Genomic DNA, 20,518 nt, shown 5'->3' on the forward strand with positions numbered 1-20,518 from the left:
AGGTTTTAGATTAAGTCAATGATCTGAATGGAGTTCCATGAAAGTCTCAGAAAAAAGGGAATCGCACATTTCTCATGCATCCCCTTCCGCCCTAAAGGTTTCCGTCGGGTCTTAATGTTTTTCTCCTTTTTGCCGTGTGTCTTTTTGGGAAGAACTAGCATCATTCACGCCCACTTGGAGCCCATCAGACTCTCCAGAACTTGTTGCATCTTTGAGATTTCAGATCCCGGTCTCCACTTTCAGAGGCTCATTAAACTGTCAGCTCTATTTTTATACGGCCAGTCCTCCTGTCCTCGGGCTCTCCGTCCGCTCTCATGTCCATCTGCAGCAGGAGAATCTCCTACAACTGCCCTGTCCTGTTTTATCCTAGCTTGTCTTTTTATCCTGTCTTTTTTTCCCTGCTTTAAACTCCCCCAGTTGGAGCTCCACAGGGAACAAGTGAGTAAAAGGCGTTCTGTCGCCTGCAGGCTGGTTGTAGTCACTCAGCTGTTTTTTTTTTTAATTTTGGGAAAAGCCACCATAGGCTTTATAACAGCAGTTCCAGAGGAGAAAGTTTGTGTGATTTTACTATGACACCTTTCATCATTTCATCTTTTTGATTAAGAGATTTCAGAAACTGAAATCATTTTTAAAACCTTTGGCTTTTCACACAACCAGACTTTGACGCATTTGTTTCAGATTTTTCCGCCATCCATCCACCAAAAGAGAAGCATCTTCATTACCGGGCTGGCCCCCACCCAAACTCCGCATGCTCACACCTTCTGCAGCTCCATTAATCCCCGAGCCTCCCACCTCTTCCCTTCCCTTCAAAGAGACAAGCTCTGCGCGCGGCATCAGTCACAGGAAGTGAATCTTTAACGTTGACTAATTTCCATCGATTGCCTCCAGACAGGCTCAGCAGACGAGACCCGTTCCCACACAGAGCCGGGATGCTCTCATTTAAGTCTCCACGCCTGCAGAAAACGTTCCACAATGAACGCAGTCAGCGCTTTTATCTCCCCCCCACTCCTGCTTATTATCAAATAAACTCGCGGCATACAGAGATACCCACTGACAGGACCGTGCATAATGACTCCTGGCTGTGAGAAATGGATTAATGAATAATGGTTGAGCGAGGGGGGGGGGGCGAACCGCTTCTGTTTCTACCTAACGTGGAGGACTGGCTGCACTTGACTGAGTTGGGAGATGCAAGGAATTTGAAAAAAATTCCCCTTTGAAGGGATGAGTCAGAGACTGGCACCGGTTGAAGTTCTGAAACCGTTCCGAGAGGTTTGGAGGAGTCTTAACGGTGTCCAGGAGCAGAGCGCCGCTGCTGCAGGAACTCTTCCATTCCGCCTGGCACGAGCGCACGGCGCTTCAAAGACACTTTTCCTGCTTCTTCCTCGTTCAAACTCAATTGAGAGGCAGACAGTGGCGTCGGCAAGCACCAGAGGCCTCCTTGTTTTTAACAAAGCATCTCCATCCCTCTGCTGTCAGTGACATATTGCTTCATTAACATACTTGGCTTTGTGTATATTGACAGCTTTTTCATAATGGCAGAAAGTAAAAGTGTTCCTGCCGCCTGCTCTGCACCAAAGGGGCTTAAACAGATTATAAATCACAAACAGGGCTGTGATAGCAACGGCGCTTGGACTGCCACTGTGCCCCTGAGCCAAAGTAACAAGTTGTGTCTGAGGCGGGAGGTGAAAAGGTCTCAGTCTTCTTAACTCTAGATTAGAAGAGGCTTGATCAAGGCGTCTTAAGTGCTTCATTTGGAGCCGGGATCAATAACCACTAAGAAGGATCGAGCACGGAGCTTCACCTGGCAGAGCTGATTGAATCCAGGCTAATAACTTCTGAGAATCCCCTCATATCGGAGGAGTGTGCCTTATTTTTGTTTCTTCATTTTTCTAATCCTTACATATCCCACCAATCATTAGGATGTTAGTCCCGCCGTGGTATCCCCCGACACATCGCCGGGTGGAAAACATGTTTGTTTCCTGGGACAACAGCGAGGCCAGGGTGCGACGAAAACCCCGGGGTCAATCCGGATGAATTTTGAAGTCGGTGAAAAACCTGTGCTTGTTTTTCTTGACTTGAAAACTGCCCAACCAATTATGCGTATCGACAGCACGCCCACCCCCGATGACCACGATCCAGCCAATCCCCACTCTGTCTCTGTGGTTTCAGGGTGAAACCCACCAGAGGAGTGCCCAGAATTAACCGGGATTAGCCTCGGATCGCAGGGATTACTCAGGCTGGAGAGGGATTAGGCATGATTGCTAGTTTGGGGTGGGGTGGGGGTGTGTGTGTCTGTGTGCATGTGGATGGTGTTGTGAAATGTGTATGGTGTCACTTGTTTTGACTCAGTTCAAGTTATGATGATGGTAATCACAGCTGGATGAAGCACAACAGCCATGAATTGACCCACCTGACCCCACTCTGACTCGAGACGCAAAACAACACAAACACAAGTACCAGTAGTTGTTTTCATGCAGCAGTGCTGCACATCTGGGTAAATATGTAGGGAAAAAGGGATTCAGTGATATATTGTGAATTTCATTTGGTGATACTTGTGTCGATTTAAAATGCAAGTTTGGCTGCCACGATTAATCGACTAATCGACAATTAAAATAGTCGACGACTAATTTAATCGTCGATACTTTATATTGTCTGGAGTCGTGTCGTAAAATTGAAGTTATAATGGCATTATGCTTGTTTTTTGGACTATTTTGGTATTAATTAAGGTTTTTTTTTAGACTATTTTTGGAATTTAGCAAATATTTAAGATACATGTTAGCTATTTTGCCTAATTTAGGCTTTTTTTTGTTTTTTAGACTGTTTTGGAGTTTAGCTAATATCTAGCTATTTTTGCTAATTTAAGATTTTTTTCAGTTTGTTAGGCTAATTTAGAGTTAAGCTAATATTTCTGCTAGATGCTAGTTATTTTGGCCAATTTAGGCTTTTTTGGTTTTTTAGACTTTTTTTGAATTTAGCTAATATTTCAGCTATATGCTAGCTATGTTGGCTTATTTAGGATTTATTTCTGTTTATTAGGCTAATTTGAAGTTAAGCTAATGTTTCTGCTAGATGCTAGCTATTTTTGCTAATTTAGGATTTTTTTTTTGTTTGTTTTTTTAGGCCATTTTGGAGTTTAGCTAATATTTCAGCTGCATGCTAGCTGTTTTGGCTAACTTAGGCCTTCCTTTTTTCCAGTTTTTGGGCTAATTTGGCATTTAATTAATATTTTAGTGGCTATCAACTTCGGCATTTTCAGCTATTGGCTTCAGTGTTTTCCTCTATCAACTTAAGCATTTTAGCTATCAATTTCAGCATCTTCACCCATCAGCACTAGTATCTTTAAGCGGTCAAATTCAACTTACAGCATTCACTGTTGCATTATTGCATTTAATACTTTATTTCTAGTTTTTTTAAAGCTAATTATGTCGTAAAATTGAAGTTATAATGGCATTATGCTTGTTTTTTGGACTATTTTGGTATTAATTAAGGTTTTTTAGACTATTTATGGAGTTTAGCTAATATTTAGGCTACATGTTAGCTATTTTTCCTAATTTAGGCTTTTTTGTTTTTTTGCCAAATTCTTTCGGAGTGGGTCTTTAACAATTTTAAAATTGATTCCAAAGTCAACTGGAAGACATACAGGGATTATAAACTGGTACAGCACACGTTCAATTTGAGCAGTAAACCTCAGCCTGGATCTGCTTTTGTGTGGGAATGAGGAAACGTCATCACTGCTCTTCCACACCTCCAATTTAAACCAGACTCAAAAATAAAAAATATCTTTCTAAAACACGCAACTATAAAATATGAAACAATGCAAAAAGAGAGGAAAACTGATCTTTGTATAATAATCTTAGAGGTGAGCTGTTAAAGGGGCTCTGTACCCCAGAATGTGATCATGTATTAACAGATAGGACCCGGTGTGGTCCAGTTCACTGCGCAGGTGGTGTGACATGTCTCACACGGTTTCATCAAGCAGTTTTTTTTAACACTTTTTAATGCAAACTTTACATACTGGAATTGGCACCTTTTTTCCTGTGGAGACACAAAGCTTCATTGAGAGAATTAGGAATAAAGAGCTGCCAAGAGGGGCGTTGGGTTTGTTTCATTCTTGTTGCTATGCAACGTGATCTGGATAATTTTCAAGAGATGTAATTAGTGTTAGCTAGGTTACACACAATAAAAAGGGACAAGGGGATTGAAAATAATAATAAGCTAGAAAATTAGCTGTTGCTCCATTACTGCTGCAGTGAAATAGAGGATGCGGTGTGGGGGCTGTGTGACCATTAAAAAAAAACTCCATTAAAATGTAGCTGCATGGAGGTGTGGTCTAACATGGCTCCGCCATCTGAACACAAATGATTAAACATAAAGATTTGTTGAAAACAAAATCCAACCTAAATAAAAAACCTTAAGAATCTAGAAAACTTGTTAGGTTCTTAGGTCACTTCCTGTCTGGGAGGACTCCGTCCTGGTTAGGAATGCTGATTAAACTACCTCCACAAAGACTGCTCTGGTTTGCTTTTATACACAGTGATCCCGTTGGAAAACCAAGAATTGAATTGTACAAACTGACAAAATTTCACTACTTCACCAAGCAGACATTTTCGAACTTTTTCATGTTTCCTGCTTTTTCAATTTATGGCATATTTAGTTTTTTTTCTCCTCTCAACACGCGGAACTTACTGCATTTCCTCTCTTTGGTTCTGTACTCTGAACCATTGGTGTCAGAAGAACCCAGATCGTCTTGACTTTAAAGACTAAGCTTCGTTTGGGAAGAGTAGTACTGGATGGACCAGTTAATTTTGGCAAACGTTTCCACTAAGTTAAGCCCCACTTCCACTTCCACTGTTTGTTTTCATGATGCATGTGTGGTGTAGACCGCTAACGTGTCATTGTTGTGCAACGACTAGAAAGCAACAACAATGGAGTTCATCCAGCAGCTCGTCTTTTTCTTGCTTTACTTTTTATACATTGTGTATAACAGAATTTTAATGTTGTTTGAAAGACGATTGCAGGCGGCTAAAAAGAATACCGCCGTAAAAAGGAAAACGAAATAGCTAGCTTAGCGCTTTACTGGTGTTTTCCAATGTCATCACGTTGGAAACGTTAGCTTAAATGAGCGCTATATTGGTGGTTTCTAATATCGTCATGACTTTCTGCCAATCATCGGGTGGCTACAGTGTCTCCAACCGTTCCGTTCCTCTATTCAACCGATCTACAACCAATGGGGGTCCGCAAGAGGTACGGGTCAGCACTGTTTAATGAGTCTATTTTACAATGGAAACGCTGGTTTAATCTGGTTTAATCAGTGAAAGCGACGTTATAGTCCTCACAGTGATCAGCAGATCACTTCTGTGGCAGGTGAAATTGTTACAAGAGGATCGCTGGATACAGTTTTAGCCCTGAATCACCCTAAAGACAGAACGAGCAGACTCCCCCACTTTAAAACAGCACGACCCAGACTTAAGACGGTACCCGCTGAGGGTGGGATGGACCGGCCCTCACAGTCCCAGGCAGGAGAAACACACAGTCACTGATTTTTATGAAGTGAAGGTAAGGATTATCCCGATGAGCCTCACTGTCATGGAAAAACTGACACAGCATCCAGGCCGACAGAACCTGACAGAGCTGTGACAGGAAGATCAGTCCGCTGGAAATGAAAAGTGGCTCCATGGTGACTGAGAAGACTGGCACAAGGCTAATAAAGCCCCCGCTGCAGTGTCCTGTAGGATGAACGATCCTTGACAGCGGTTCAACAGCATAACTGATGCAGGTGTGTTCAGGATTGTGAGGCAAAAATCCAGAAGAATCGGAATTAGACTTAAAGTCCAGACAGATGAAATTATATTTTCATTCAGATGTTTATGTAAGAAGAAATCTGGATAAGCTGCAGTTACTTTAAAGTCAGATTTAAGGGTTTTACTGTCAAAACTTTAGTTTTATTTCTCTTTCTCTTAATTTTTGGATAGATTTGTTATTGGCAGATATGACTTTGATATTTCTACGGGGGCTGATATCCTGACTTAAATTCACACTGCACTGATTGGTCCTGATCCCACGCTACTTCCTGAGTGAGGGAAAGTTCTTCCTGAAGTAAAACTTGAGATTACGTGACTGAGCTGAAGAGTAAAATGATGACGTCTTACGTAGTTATTCACCTACTGATCCGAGAAAAAAAAATCTTAGATTATTAAAGTTAAAATAAAATTATAGGTATCCATATAAGTACCTTAGACCCATTTTTTTCTCTTAGTTAAGTTAAAAGTTGCTGCTTGGGTTTAGTTTATCAAACTTTTTTCCTGTTTCCCACTGCCATATTGTGTCCATCTATCATTTCTTGATCATTTCATCTCCATCATTTTCCTGCAGAAGCAGACTTTCAAACTGAAAGGTCACATTATAAATTTACAGAGGCAATGAGGGACTCTTTGTTAAAAAGATTTTTCTTTATATTTCGAGTTGTTGGAGAATTATGGAGACGCTGATGTGAAGCTGGTGTTGTTTTCCGTCTTCTGATGCTGCAGGCAGGCCAAAGAGGTCCACTTCTCTGTTAAAATTATCCATTCGTTCTGAATTTTTTCAAATTATTTTTGATTTGAAAAACAACTTAAGTTAACAGAAAATGCAAATAAAAGTAAAAGTTAAATTCTCCTAAACTGTAGGGTCTTTATGCATCAAAAGTTAACAAACATTAAAGCAAATGACTGTTTTTAAAACCTTAACTTCCCATACGCACTTCCAACAAACCACTCAAATCAAAACAAGCCTTTTTGATTTTGTTGCAATTTGCAAACCTTTGAACTGAGAGACAGAAGACAGAGGAGGACAAAGAGCCGCTCGGCTCACCGGCAGGATCACCAGCAGTGCTGTGCTTTAATTGTTACTGTACAGAAGCTCTACCTTTGTGTGTCTCACACACACACACACACACGCAAGCCTGCTAATCACAGCTTGGTACAGGTAGCGAGGCGCTGGGACTGCAGGTGATTGAGCCTCCCTGGTGGATTGGAAGCAGGAATCTGACAGACTCAGATAAAAGGCTGTTTGGAGTTGCCTGCAGCATCAAACAGCATCAGCCGCCTCCCGCTCCCCCTCCTCTCCTCCCAACCATCACCTCCCCTCTCTTCATTCCTCCCTCCTTTGGTTTACTCTGTTGCCATGGCTACGCTCATCCGGAGCCATCACGCCGCGAAGGAGCCTGTCAGGGCGCCGCTCTCTGATCACCTGATGCGGGTCGCCTCCGTTGGCGGCCTCGTTCACACGCAGCGTTGTTCAATTTGGCTTTGATTAAGTCTGCCTCTCTGGCAGCTCAAGAGTGCGGGCGCTCGGCGCCGCACGTTCTGCAATTTTGTGGGCCGGCTTTTAAAGTGGACCCCTCTGAACACGGGAACAATCCGGCTTCACATCTGTGGAGAGTCCTGTCAGAGTCGTGGTGTTGGAGTGGAGGATGGGATACAATTACCTGTTAGCAGTCACGCTGCGAGGATGAGTCAACATATGGGGGGGGTGTTATATGTGAATGAAAATAGTAGTGGTTGGGACGCGGTGATCTGAAGCCCACTTAAGGGCGAATTCCTGCAGTAAACATTTTAGCTGCTTTTCATAAAGCACAGAGAAACAACCTCGCTGAGCCCACTGACCAGGACGAATTTACATCTGTTTGTTTGTTTGTTTCCTTTCAGGGGGGAAAGAATGAATGGGAGGGGGGGTGATGAGAGTTTAGATGTGGAGACAGAGGGAGGGAATGAGCAATGCCGTGATCAAGAGAGGCTGAGACGCACAGAGGGAGATGAATGGGGCTGAGAGCAGGAAAATTGGACAGGAGGCGGAGAGTGAATGAAGATAGAGAACAGCTCGAGATATCAGGAGACAGAGATTGGGAGCCGTGTGCAGGTAATAAACACGGTGGAATAGATGGATATCTCCAGAGAGAGGGAGAAAAGTGTGGGATTGCACATGTGGGCTAAGAGGCTGAGGAGTTTGCACCAGCCAGAAGATCAGAAAGAAAAGATTGACACGCAACAAGAAGAAAGATGGAGGCAATACATAAAAGCAGAAGGAACGTGTGACATGAGAAGATGTGGATCTCTTCGCTCTCCTTCAGAAGGAGCTCAAGTCAGTTCAGCTTCAAACACTGCTTACAAACTCCAACTTAACTTAAAGACCCACTCCAACAAACATGTTTATGTGGCGTTTTCCTCATAAAGAAATTAAATTGGAATTGTGAGGGGCTGTAAGCTAGAAGATCATGGGAAGTGAGAGCAGGCTTACTCCATGCCAACGTTCCCTCCCACAACTAGGAGGTGAACTTCTGATTAATTACTGCTGCGCTGCTAAAACTGTCCTAGAGAACGAGATATCTTGATTTAGCCTTTGTGAGGGGCTGTAAGCTAGCGGGAGAGCAGTAAACGGAAGGATGTCGGGAAGCTGGGCAGGCTCACTCCACGTTAGATCTGTACAATAAATTGCAAGTTAATCGTCATCAGCCCGTACAATATGCGTATCGCAAACAACAGCGTAAACTGCAATAAATGGCTACCATAGATGTTTACACACATGTTACAAAATCTCATAGCAGTTTTAAGTATTTAACAAATGAAATAGAAGAAACAGTGCCCCTCACTGTTAACCCTTCTAATTAATTTACAGTTAAAAATGTAGAAATGAGCTACAAAGTGTCATAGAAAGGTTGCATGATAACGTTGCCACAGGTTTACAATTTAGCCAACCACAATCAAGAAATTGTACTCACAGTTTATAGAAAATGCTGGTGGCCGCATATTATTCCATGAAAAGAGCCTTTGGGCTGGAGGAAGTTTGAACGCTGGCCACATTTGGCCCATGAGCCAGACTTTGGACATGCTTGCTTTGCACGTTTGACTAAATGGATGGAACCCTTCACGCCATTGACCAATCGAACGGGGCCTTTTAATGTTAGATACCTCCTATATAGACGTGGGTCATTTGGAGTATAATTTAAGTTGTGGTGACTTTGAATTAAACAAAACTGTTGCGGTGAAATGTAAATGGTGCAATTGTTGTTTTTTGCTTTTTGTTCATGTATCGATCACCAATATCGCACATCGCAAGTTTTCCTCATCTCGTTCAGCCCTACTCCGTGTCAACAGTCTTGTCCACAACTCAAAGGCAAATTTCTAATCAACTACAGCTTCTCTGCAGAAACTATTTCCTAGAAAACTACTCAAGTTTATTGATTTAGTCTAAAAATGACAATCATAATTGAAAGACCACTTTCAAAATAGATCAAAAATTGAAGTGGGACTTTGCAAAAAAGTCAAAAGAGGCTCATCCTGCTCACACAAACTCACACACACACACAAAAAATGTCTGTTGTGCTTGGCGGTCATTTTAACTGAGGTTAAATTACCATGAGCCCAATAACTGTTTACCTACATCCTATGCATTAGTACTTTTTTTTGCTCACCCAGTCACTTTCCCCCTAATCTCACCTCCTCCACCCTGCCAGTTGCTGGAGTTTTCATATTTGGATGCACTGGGATCGATATGGGCTGTCTGTGAGTTGGTTGCCTCTCGTGATTCATTTCTGTAACCTTGGTGATGGTTTGATGTGGAGGCTGCACCTATGCCCATATTAGGACTCAGTGAGAGCGTGCAGAGAGGAGAAGGTGGTCAAGGGAGGCATCGATTGGCCCTTCACCCTTTCTGCCCTTCCTGCTCTTCCTCAGTCTATTGCTATTATTCGACTATATTATTTCTCGGTCTCTCTGGAGTCGTAGTAGTTTGGCCAAAATGCAAAGGGGATTTGTGTTGGGAAACAGCAATTATTCAAGCATCAATTGTCATTTAGTTGTTAATATTGATCACATTTTCTCTCTTTTTTTTTTTTTTCATTTCAGAATTCAATCAGACACAACCTGTCCCTGCACAGCCGCTTCATCCGGGTGCAAAACGAGGGTACGGGCAAGAGCTCCTGGTGGATGCTCAACCCAGAAGGAGGAAAGATGGGAAAGGGACCCAGGCGACGTGCAGCCTGCATTGACGGCGGGACACGCTGTCTTAAAGCCAAGGGCCGGATCAGCCGGAAGAGAGTAGCTGCCATCGGTCCTGGATCAGGACAGTTACAGGGTTCCGGTCCAGCTCTGCAAGGATCTCCAGAGCATGGGAGTCCAGCGGGGAAAGGCGGTTCAGGCATGGGTAGTGAGGAATACGACACCTGGACCGATATCCATTCCCGGACATCATCCTCTGCCTCCACACTGAGTGGCTGCTTGTCTCCAATTCTTGCAGAGGCAGAGGCTGATGAACCCGAGGAGGAGGGCTTTTCCTGCTCAACCTCTCCTCAGCTTTACCCCAGTCCCACCAGCACCCGCTCGCCTGCCCTGGGAACTGGGGGCCACTGCCCCACTGTGGAACTGCCTCAACTAACTGACCTGACTGGAGCTATTAGCCTAAATGAGAGTGGCTACCCCCAGCAAGCGCAAATCAAATGCAATGGTTATTCTTATGTGCCTGCACCAAAGTCTGAGGGGTCTTACTGCGGGCCCATGTACGGACAATCTTCCATGGGCATGTTGCGGCACCACACTCCCATGGAGACCATCCAGGAAAACAAGCCAGTCAGCTTCCAGCGCCCAGTGAGGGGGTACTCGGAGAACAACGCCCTGCAGAGTCTGCTCACAGGAGGTCCTTCATACTGCAGCAAAAATGAACTCCTGGGCCAGGAACGGGAAACACAAGCTCTCTTGACACAAGGAAGCGGCGTTCACGGCCAGCACAATCAGAACCGCAGCCAAGAGCACTCTCACAACCCCAGTTTACACAACGGCCGCGGCTCAGTCCACGACCAGAACACGACGCACCATCAGAACCACATTCAGGGTCATAAACACCAAGCCAACCTGGACTACAGCCACAAGCCCCTCGCTGCCAACAGCTACGCTCAGAGGCACGAGCACAAAGTCAATCTGAGCCATGATCACCACTCCAGCCAGAGTCACATGCACAACACTCCTGTGCACAGCGGGCCCCCCCAGCAGGCACTGTCCCCCCATATGAGCACTGATGTCCTGCAGCCCTACACTCTCAAGACCTCCAACCACTACGGACCACGTCCCCACTTCCCGACATCCCCCGCCCTACCTCCAAACCCCGCGGGCATCTTGGATGTTCCCCAGGATCCCTGCCGCCTGGCATCTGCTCCACACCCCCGTCAACAGTCCTACCCCCGAGCTCATCATCAAGGTGTGGCTGACTCCTGGCAAGGCTACTATCATAACAACCAGCAGGCAGGGAACACGGGATACCAGGGGCACCAGGCGGGCTCCCACAGTAGGATGTCTGCCCCCGTGGAGATGGAGAACGCCTCTCTGGACTGTGACGTCGACTCCATTCTCCTCAGTGACTTTATGGACACACAAAGCATGGACTTCAACTTTGACGGTTCTCTCTCTCAAGGGGTGGGGATGGGGATGGGCATGAGTCTGGGGGCTTTTGCCTGCCCTCCATCGACCCAAAACAACCAGAGTTGGGTACCAGGGTAAAGTCTGGTCCAAAGGGGTCAGACAGACACAACCTGAGAGCTCGACCTCTGGGCTCAGCTGCTGTGGGCTGAAACTCAAATGTCATTTGGTTTCCTGAGGACTTTACACTTCCACATGGTGGTGAATAACTTCTACCACTCTGTAAAGCCTTCTCTCTGGGTTTGCTGGATACGAGCTCCAGGCAAATACATTCTCGTCCTTTACTTTTATTTTGCTTCTTTGTCTCTCTGCTGCCAGACTCATCCTGTCCGTCCTAAGCTTCCAAGCACTTTACATCATCTCCTCACACTAATGCAGTTACACAGAAACCAGGCAAAGTGACGTGTTGACTTCAGTTTAATGTATGCAATCCACTTTACAGTATTATCCCCTCCCACAAAGCAGGACTGGAGAGCATGATCAAACAGCTGCATAAATATCTCCAGTGCAGAGATGCTCTCAGACTGCAGGTTAAAGCTCGAGGACGCTTTGAGGTTTAGGGATAAAAAAATGTTTATTTTTAAGAAAGGAAGCTCAAGTAGGGATGTAGAAAACAAAGGATATTGAGGTTAGGTGTGATCTCTGGCGTGTCCCGGCCAGTTTGGCCCATGAGGACAGTGATCCATCAAGCAACCATCTGCACCCCGTCTTGAAACGCACCATCCTTTCTTTAATCTCCAAAGTAATGCCAGATTGATGCATCACCATTGTAAATCTAATGCGCTCCTCTGTTTTTCAGCCCCTCCCCCTTTGTCTCCTCAACTCCCAACGCACCGGCTTAATGTGTTTTGGTGAAAGTGATGATAAAAGTCACTCCGCGCTAATTCAGGGAGGGATTGGAAAGGCTGCTTCTGAAAAACGGGGAGCCTGAATTCAGGGGAGATGATAAGAGAAGAGCAGAAATTACCTCTCCCCCCCTAACATTAAAGTAAGCAGTGTTTAGAGGCTGCGCTGTACCTCTTTGTTTGGCTTCAGTGTGGCACCCTCACCAGCTGACCTGGGGAGAGCTCAGCTAGCAGCCGCATTCAGGTCAGGGAGAATTCAAAGGTTCGTGCCCGCCATGTGCTGTAACTCCTGAACCGGCCCACTGAGCAACAGCATCGGCAGATTACGGTTTGGTGCTATCTGCTCGTTCCAGGCTCGCTCCTATCGCGCCCCCCCATCCCGAGGTTACTCGGAGGGTAAACAAGAGTAATTAACCGACAAACAAGATGGATGATTTATGCGAGCGCGTGCGTTTGCTCACTAGCGTGAAGTCATAACTCCTTCCCCCTGCAAAGCGGCAAAGAGGGTGACGTCTGAGAGGTGGTGCCCGGCGTCTGAGAAGGGGGTGTCCTTCAGGCGTCTGACGAGCATCCTTTAAACACCCCCAGCCTGCCCATGGCCTCCCTTTACTGTGGTCTTTTCTCGTGCTTGTCCCGTGCCCGTGCAAGTTGTCCGTCTGATGAGCTTTTGTGTTTCGTGCTCCTGGTCTGCAGCTGGAAAGCAAACAAACAAACAAACAAAGAAGGGGGTGGGGGGTCGCTAACTGCTTTCCTTCTTTGAGGACAGACATTTGAGAGTAAAGGGGGAATATAGAGGCAAGCTACATGGGAGGGGGGGGTTAAAGTGTGAGAGGTTTTCCAGCTCGGCAGCTTTCTGTAAAATTTTCTGTTTCCATCAGGCCAAATGTCAAGTGCTGCTCAGCCGGCTCCAGACAGCCACTTCTGGCTCCTGATCAAACAGGGTGACGGGTATTTCCACACACATTTCTATGGATCCTTTTCTCTTTTCTCCACGTGTTAAGACGGCCCATTGTTGCAACCCAACTGTAATTTGTTCTTTGGCTCATGTGCACTTTTGCGTCATGCTTTGGTGGGTGTGCAGCAGCAAACGGATGTGCGAGAAGGACATTTTTTTTTTTGGGCCGTGGTACGGTCTGTGTCCGGCTGAGTGCAGCAGAAATAACATATACAATTTATATTTATTGGTTGGGGAGAATGGGTCTATCTATGAAGAAGCCCTCACTGTTTTGTCCTGACAAAGAGACAGAATGCTATTTCAGTCTGACTGCATTTCATTCTGTACATAATCTATATTGAAAAAATTGTACTATAATTTTTTGCAAATATCAATTTCTTTTCTAAAATGATGTATCTGCTCATCTGGTGACCGTAAAATAAAACAAAGAGGAAAATTAATCTGTTTGTGTCTCAGATATTTTCATTCAAAGCTGCTTTTGAGGTGACCTGGCTGCAGACATCGACGGCCAGAACAGGAAGTCTCTCCATATCGTTTGAAAAAAACTTTATTTAACTCTAACGGTTACAAATAATTTTTTCTCATTTTAAGGTTTAATAAAAGTTTTATTTTTACTCTTTTGGGTTAGGGTTAGTACTGTAGAATTTCCACTTCCATCCAGTGATGTCAGACGCCATCTTGTCTGCAGCCAGGCCCCTCCCACAGGACATGAGTTGCAACTATTTTATTGTTTTTTTTTACTACTCTAACAACATTGTTAACTACTAAAAATTGAGTAATTTGAGGATGTAAAAAAAAAGCAGAAGAAGGTCACACTATAACCTTATGTAACATTTTATTAAATCGATTTTTTTTCTCCAATTATTTTTCCCATACAGCCGTAATTCAGAGTTTTTTGCTTTCATCCGTTTCCTTTTTCCTGATTTGTGGCCAACCTGTTTTTCCTGTAGCTGTTATGCTTGTTGAACACTGACGCTTCAGGACGATAAAAAGTGAAGAGGCCGGGCGGATGCATCAACTTTGTTGTGTCACATGGGGATGCTGATGATAAAAAAAATATGTTAATCAAGAGGACATGAATAATTGTTAGCTTGAAAGTCAACTAAATTAATTTCATGTCCATGTGGCTAATTTTACCCAGCATGTGATCTGCAGGATGTCAGCTCAATAATGTAGTTATGGTCAGATTCATGAGATATCTGTTCAAATTACTCACATTTTTTAAATATTTCATATTCATTGTTTTTTGTTGTGTGTGTGTGAATTGGATTGCACTGACTCCAACCTGCTTTTCAAAGTTGCTGCTTTGTAAAAAAAAAATAGCTCCCAAAAAAAGAACAAAACCCTGACTAATATCCTCCCACCACCATGCTTGACTGCTATTTAGTCATACATTTTGAGAAGATCCTGTGAAGTCACAAAAGAGGCAGAAATCCCCTTTATAGACATCCTCTGACTGAACTGTAAAATCTGTGTTTCCAAACCAAAGAAATTCTTGAGCCTTGTTCTTCTGGTGCTATAGTCAATTATGTATGGATTTATGTTATTTATTTGCAATGATATCTTTTCAGTTAGGAGTAGACTCTTAGTCTGGTGTTCAAATGACACCAGGTCTACTAGAAGTAATCAATTCTTATTGATTGTTCCTGTGGTTTAAAAAAATACTTCTCAGCTGTTTATAGTTTCAGAAAATATTGTTATAAAATTAAAACCTTTACATGTAGATTAACCAAATAAGGGGATTAATTGATTGACCCAATGGCGTCATTAAATAATTCTGAGTGAAACATGAGATGATAGATGGCACAATGAAGAGTCAGAGCGATAATATGAAGTGCAATCCATAAAGAATGTATAGTAATATCCAAAAAGGGAATGTCAGTATAGTTTTGCTGATAACTCAGTAGAGTTAAGGATCCGTTAATGTCCCGTGTCAGCACATTTTGTGTCAGACTGGAGAGCAGCTCATCTGTCAATCCATCCATCTTTCTATCTATCCACCAAACCACCAACATCTCTGAATCACCACATTTCCAACAGTTGGGGAACTTTTCCCGACTCTGCAGACACACAAGTCCATTCAGAATTGGACATATATTTAGACCACCCAGAAGATGACAGTAAACAAGTATGGTGAAAGAAAAAGCTAACGGCTAATATCATCCAGTTTGTAGTGTAGTCAGTACTGAAGGTCAAAAGTTGATAATGTGTTTTGTAAAAGTCTGACAAGAACCCAGTTTCATGAGAATATCCTGACAGCATGTATATCTTAGTTTTTCCCATAGTTCCCATTTTATTTTGTCATGGTTTTCATTTTAAGGCTGTCTTTTATATTTATGTCAAAGTTTATCTTCTTAAAAATGTCTGTTTACGTCTTAGTTATGACATTGTAATTTATTATAGTTTGGTTTTTCTTTATGCCTTAATTGACTTTATAACTTGTCTTAGCTAACATTCCACTATACATTTGAGCTTATACTAAAAAAAAGTGAAACACTGGATCAATAAACAAAAATTATGTAATTTGTTAAATTAAAAATTATTATTTGTATCAAATTAAAATTCTGAGTTAATGGCTAAAAACTCAAAAATTCAATTTGATGTAAACTAATGATCTTAAATGTAACAAATTGAATAACTTTTGTTAATTGATCCAAAGTTTTACTTTTTTCAGTTTACTTTTATGTTTTTGTTTCCTCTTTAATCTGTGTCTTAGTTCACAATCTGGTTTATTTTACACTTTAGTTTACATTGTAGTTCTAGTCTTAGTTCACTAAAGGATCATTCTTTTATTTAAGTTTTGTCAACTTTGTTTATTTTGCAGATTTTAACTTGTTTTTCATCACATTCTCATTTACGTATCACGTCTTCATTTAAGTGATTGAAGTTTTCTCTTTGTTTTTATATCTTCGTTTATTTTTTAATTTGTGTGATAGTTACCATTCTAGTAAACATTTTAATTTATAATATAATTAATTTACTATTTAACCTGTCTCAGTTCACATAGTCTACATTTTAGTTTATGTTATTGTTTATTTCTTATCTGTCTCAATTTCCTTTTTAATTTGAATGTTTGAGCTCACAATTTAGTTTATTTTACACTTTAGTTTATGTTTTAGTTCTTGTTTAGTTTAATTATTTTTATTTAAGTTTTGTCTTAGTTTTTATCTTTGTTTATATCACAATTAAGTTTTTTAATTTATGTCTTTGATCTTATTTACATCTTAATTTGCTGTATGTCATGGTAAAGTTTTGCCTTAGTTTGCGTCTTTATGTCTTAGTTTATTTTTTAATTTGTTTTATATTATACATTTTAGTTAATTTCTATTTTTAATGTCAAAGTTTACATTTTAACTTATGCATCAGTTCATGTACATTTTATTAGTTTAGAGTATTTCTTATCTTTGTCTTAGTTTACTTTTTAATTTAAATGTCTTACCTCACACTAGTTTATTTTACACCTTAATTTTTGTTGTAATTCTCGTCTTAGTTTACTGAATGTCATTTTTATTTAAGTTCTACCTTGGCTCATGCATTAGCTTAGCTTTTTAGCTTGTTTCTCAGCTCCTGTCCAACTTTAGATCAAATATTTTATTTCACACGACATCGTAATTTACAGTAGAACCCAAAAAGCAGGAGATCCGTCTTGGTGTCAGAGACTTAAACAGTTACATACTGAGATGACAAAACCAAAGGAGAAACAAAAGAGCGACAAACTAGAGCTGAAAACTGGACACTGGGAGGAGTTAATTAGCTTAAATGAAGTCAGGTGTGGGCGATCAACCTGCACCTTGTGTGACACAAGAACAAGAACACCAGGAAATATCTCTACCAAATAATACATCACATAGTCCAGACAACCTCAAACATTACGTCTTTAGCTCAAGTACTAGGGTATGTCGTAGTAAACATCTTAGCTCGTGTCTTAGCTTGGTTTTTTTTCTTAATATCTTCCATTTTTTTTAAATAAAAGTGAAAGTTTTTGTGCTCCACTGAGAAAGAACATAAATATTGTCAGAAATATTGGTGTTGTCGACTGTAACTTGTGTCGTTTATCGTTAAGTTTTGGGATTCTGAATCTCCTGTGTGTGTTTGCACCTCCCCCCCATGTGGCGTTGTGTGTCTTTGTGTGTTCTCGTCTATCGCCTGTGCGATAAGGCTCGTTAGCAACCCAATGCCGTGCCACAGCTGTGCCCGTCCCAGTGGAGGCCTCCACTCGGGGGGGGGGCGGCTGCATCTGCAACACACACATGGGCACACGGAGCTGTGCCCCGACTGCCCCCCACCTCTGCTGCCGTGTGTCGCGTGAGCCTGCAGAGACGCACACTTAGTTAGCAACAGCTCACCTGACAAGATGGCTGATCCCCGAACACCTGGGAGGAGCGGGAAGATGGCGGCGCACACACACAGATTCAAACACACACACAAGGGGACTGTCAGAAGCCAATAACAGCTCTCCATCATCTCCAGTTTATGTCAGTCTGTAAATTATGCCTCTCGGATGCTAGTTAGTTCTTCTGGTGGAGAGAAGAAGGTCGGTGCGAGGAAGAATGCATAATAAGGCGCGCTCCTGCTGCACTCCATGCAAATGTGTCAGAGGCTTGATGGATCTGTTCTGACAGACACGCTGACAGCCGGGTGACAGCAACTTAAAAACCTACACTCCCTCTCCCTCTCTGGCACCCCGTATATATTTGCAACCAGGGCATCTTAATGCACTTGCCCATCCTAATCTCCCATGTTCCTCTGCCGGTTTAGAGACGTCCCCATATTTCACAGGATATAGAATTTTGTGATCTGAGAAAAGGCTGCAAGCTGATACGTGAGGCTGGTACAAGTGTAGGATTTTTGTGTGTAAGAGACGCAGTGTTTGGCTACAAATTACAAAGAGAACTGACATTTTTAACTGAAGCCCAGAAAAAGACTTCCCATGGGGATTCATCGTCTAATTCTTGTGCTTTAAATGACAAAACCGTCAGGCAAAAAAAAGCAGACAACACACATACGCATAGTAAAAAGACACAATTAAAACAAACCAAAAAAAACTTTAAAAAATGTGTCGTTTTTCACAGAAGCTACAATTTCTGATATAGGTTTACTTAACGCAATTTGAGTGGCCCATCCCTCTTTCGCATTCGCTGCCAAAAATTGTGTTCCTGAGTTTGACGCCGCCGCCACAAGTGGGAGGAGCTTCCAGCCAATGTTTTAAGCCTGACATGGTGTCTGTGTATATGTCACTTACAATGTATGGAAGTTGGGAGGGCTATGTTGAGAGATCGGATATTTTATTGTGAAGAGTTTTATAAAAACATCCGTTCCACAGTGTTTCTGTGACTCTGTGGCTGAGTTTGAAGGCTTAAAACAAGTTGGGGGTTTATTATTGTCTTGAAGAAAATAAGAAAAATGTCACAAAGTTTAGGAATCCCGAGCAGGCAGCCCCCTGCATCCCGCAGCAGCTGTCTGTCTGCCAGCGTATCTAGAGAGCGAGCTCCACTGGACAAAACTAGGCTGGGTGACTGCACCCAGAGAGCCGCCGCGGTAGGCTAGCGATCTGTATCCTTTCTTCACCCAGCCTGGTAACTCCGCGGCTCCAGCGAGTTGAGGAATTAGATGGAAGCTCAAGACAAAAAAACTCCCATTGATGAATACTCTACCTGCTGCTTGAGTCACTGAAAACATCATGTGCCCAAAGCAGAGTTCCTGATTGGCAGATACAAAGCGGCAACCTTTCAAACTTTAGATTTTTTTATTTTGGCAACACCATAATTTGCACCTCAACGCTTAAATCGAGCTGCTGTCAGACCTTCGCGCCTCAATTCGCGTCTGTACCATTGACCTAACATTGAAACTGCTGCCTCCGCCGCGTGAATTGCATTCGGTGTGAATGCACCTTTATGGGTCCAGATGACCCCATTTCCTTCAAAGGAACTACAAGACACACCTGAACTATTCTGAAGACGCCCTCGTCTCTACAGCCCTCTACGGGCGTACACTCCCCAAAAATCCACATGTGCACGTGACTAAGGCATTAACTGTACTTGTTCCATGGATGACCCTGCTTGTTACTGAAAAGAAATCACTACAGATACACTGTATGGTGACTTAAAACTTAAACTTGATGCATCTGACAATTTTTGTACTTCAGAGCTGAAAACCATCGGAAAGATTTCAACTTACTATCAAGTAGATGTTTGTGTGAATGTCAGGTAAGGCTGAGAGGAGAGAAGACCGGCCTCAAAACTCCATCCTGTGTATCTCCTGTTACCACTACTTTATAGCTGAGGTGAAAAAAAACAACCTACCTGGTATTTTAGGACTTGGACGACAGTTAAATCTATTTTTAGAGCAGGATTTTTGGCGAAGAGAAAATGATGTCTTATCAACTGATCATAAACTAATTAAAAAGTCCCACTTTTTTGAGAATATACAAATTCAAGAGCCAAAAATTCTCTTAACATGGAGGTGAAAGACACAAAGCAATAAAAAAACATCAATTTATAAGCAGATGAGGGTTTCCAATCAAACATAGTCTGTCTAAACCAGTCACTAGGATCTGATCAAATGCTGGAAGTTGGTTGTTTGAGGATTCCAATTAGATTAACTGGTAGATCATCAAAATAGTCAGTGGTTAACAGGAGGCGGGACCTTTTGTTGTTAACCATGCTGTCTGAAACTCCTTTCATTTTCTGAATTTAGTGACAGAGCCAAAAAAATGAAGTGTGTCAAGAAAAATAGCTACACTTTACAGCTTCTCCTCCTGAATGCTTTGCTCTGTGATGTTATGCTGCTGATGAAATCCACGCGGGTCAGGGGTCGGTCACCTCATCTGTGGACAGGAAATAAATCATTTATATGGACAGTTAGAAAAGTTTAAATTAAATCAAATTAAGTCAAAACACAGGTTAAACCAGATGCTTAAAAAAAGAATCAATTCAAACATCAGGAAGTGTGAAGCTGCCATCAAAGACAACTCTAATATATTTTTTGTTTGTAAAATGTTGAGAGTTAAAAAGGATAATTAATTGGAAACATGTTTTATAATCATTTAAGATAAGGGATGTTTTACAGACAATAACTAATAATACATTTTGGTGTTAAAAACCTTGTTAAAAAAGGGAACTTATTTATTTATTTATTGTTGCACTTGAAATGTTATTGTTGCTATGGGTAATGTTAGTTACCAAGTTACCACACCTAAATGGGTCTCACAGGTGCTATGTGACGTCTAACAGATCAGTTCCAGGAGAGTGAAGCAGTAGATCTAAGTTTTTCCT

The 20,518-nt window shown here is 42.3% G+C and overlaps 1 protein-coding gene and 1 long non-coding RNA gene across 2 annotated transcripts in view; one reads left to right on the plus strand and one right to left on the minus strand.

The window, feature by feature from the left end:
* Window positions 1-13,684, plus strand: part of foxo6b (forkhead box O6 b) — a 43,951-nt gene extending 30,267 nt beyond the window's left edge. The window contains exon 2 of the mRNA XM_024258323.2: window positions 9,882-13,684. Within this exon, the coding sequence (XP_024114091.1) occupies window positions 9,882-11,525 (1,644 nt within the window). The 3' untranslated portion in view covers window positions 11,526-13,684. The remainder of the gene's footprint in view (window positions 1-9,881) is intronic.
* Window positions 12,868-20,518, minus strand: part of LOC112136570 — a 13,413-nt gene continuing 5,762 nt past the window's right edge. The window contains exons 2-4 of the long non-coding RNA XR_002917379.2: window positions 19,991-20,070; window positions 14,180-14,285; window positions 12,868-12,982 (exon numbers count right to left, since the gene is read on the minus strand). This is a non-coding gene — a long non-coding RNA (uncharacterized LOC112136570). The remainder of the gene's footprint in view (window positions 12,983-14,179; window positions 14,286-19,990; window positions 20,071-20,518) is intronic.

The sequence above is a fragment of the Oryzias melastigma genome, linkage group LG11 (assembly GCF_002922805.2).
Source record: "Oryzias melastigma strain HK-1 linkage group LG11, ASM292280v2, whole genome shotgun sequence".
NCBI classification, from domain to species: Eukaryota; Metazoa; Chordata; class Actinopteri; order Beloniformes; family Adrianichthyidae; genus Oryzias; species Oryzias melastigma.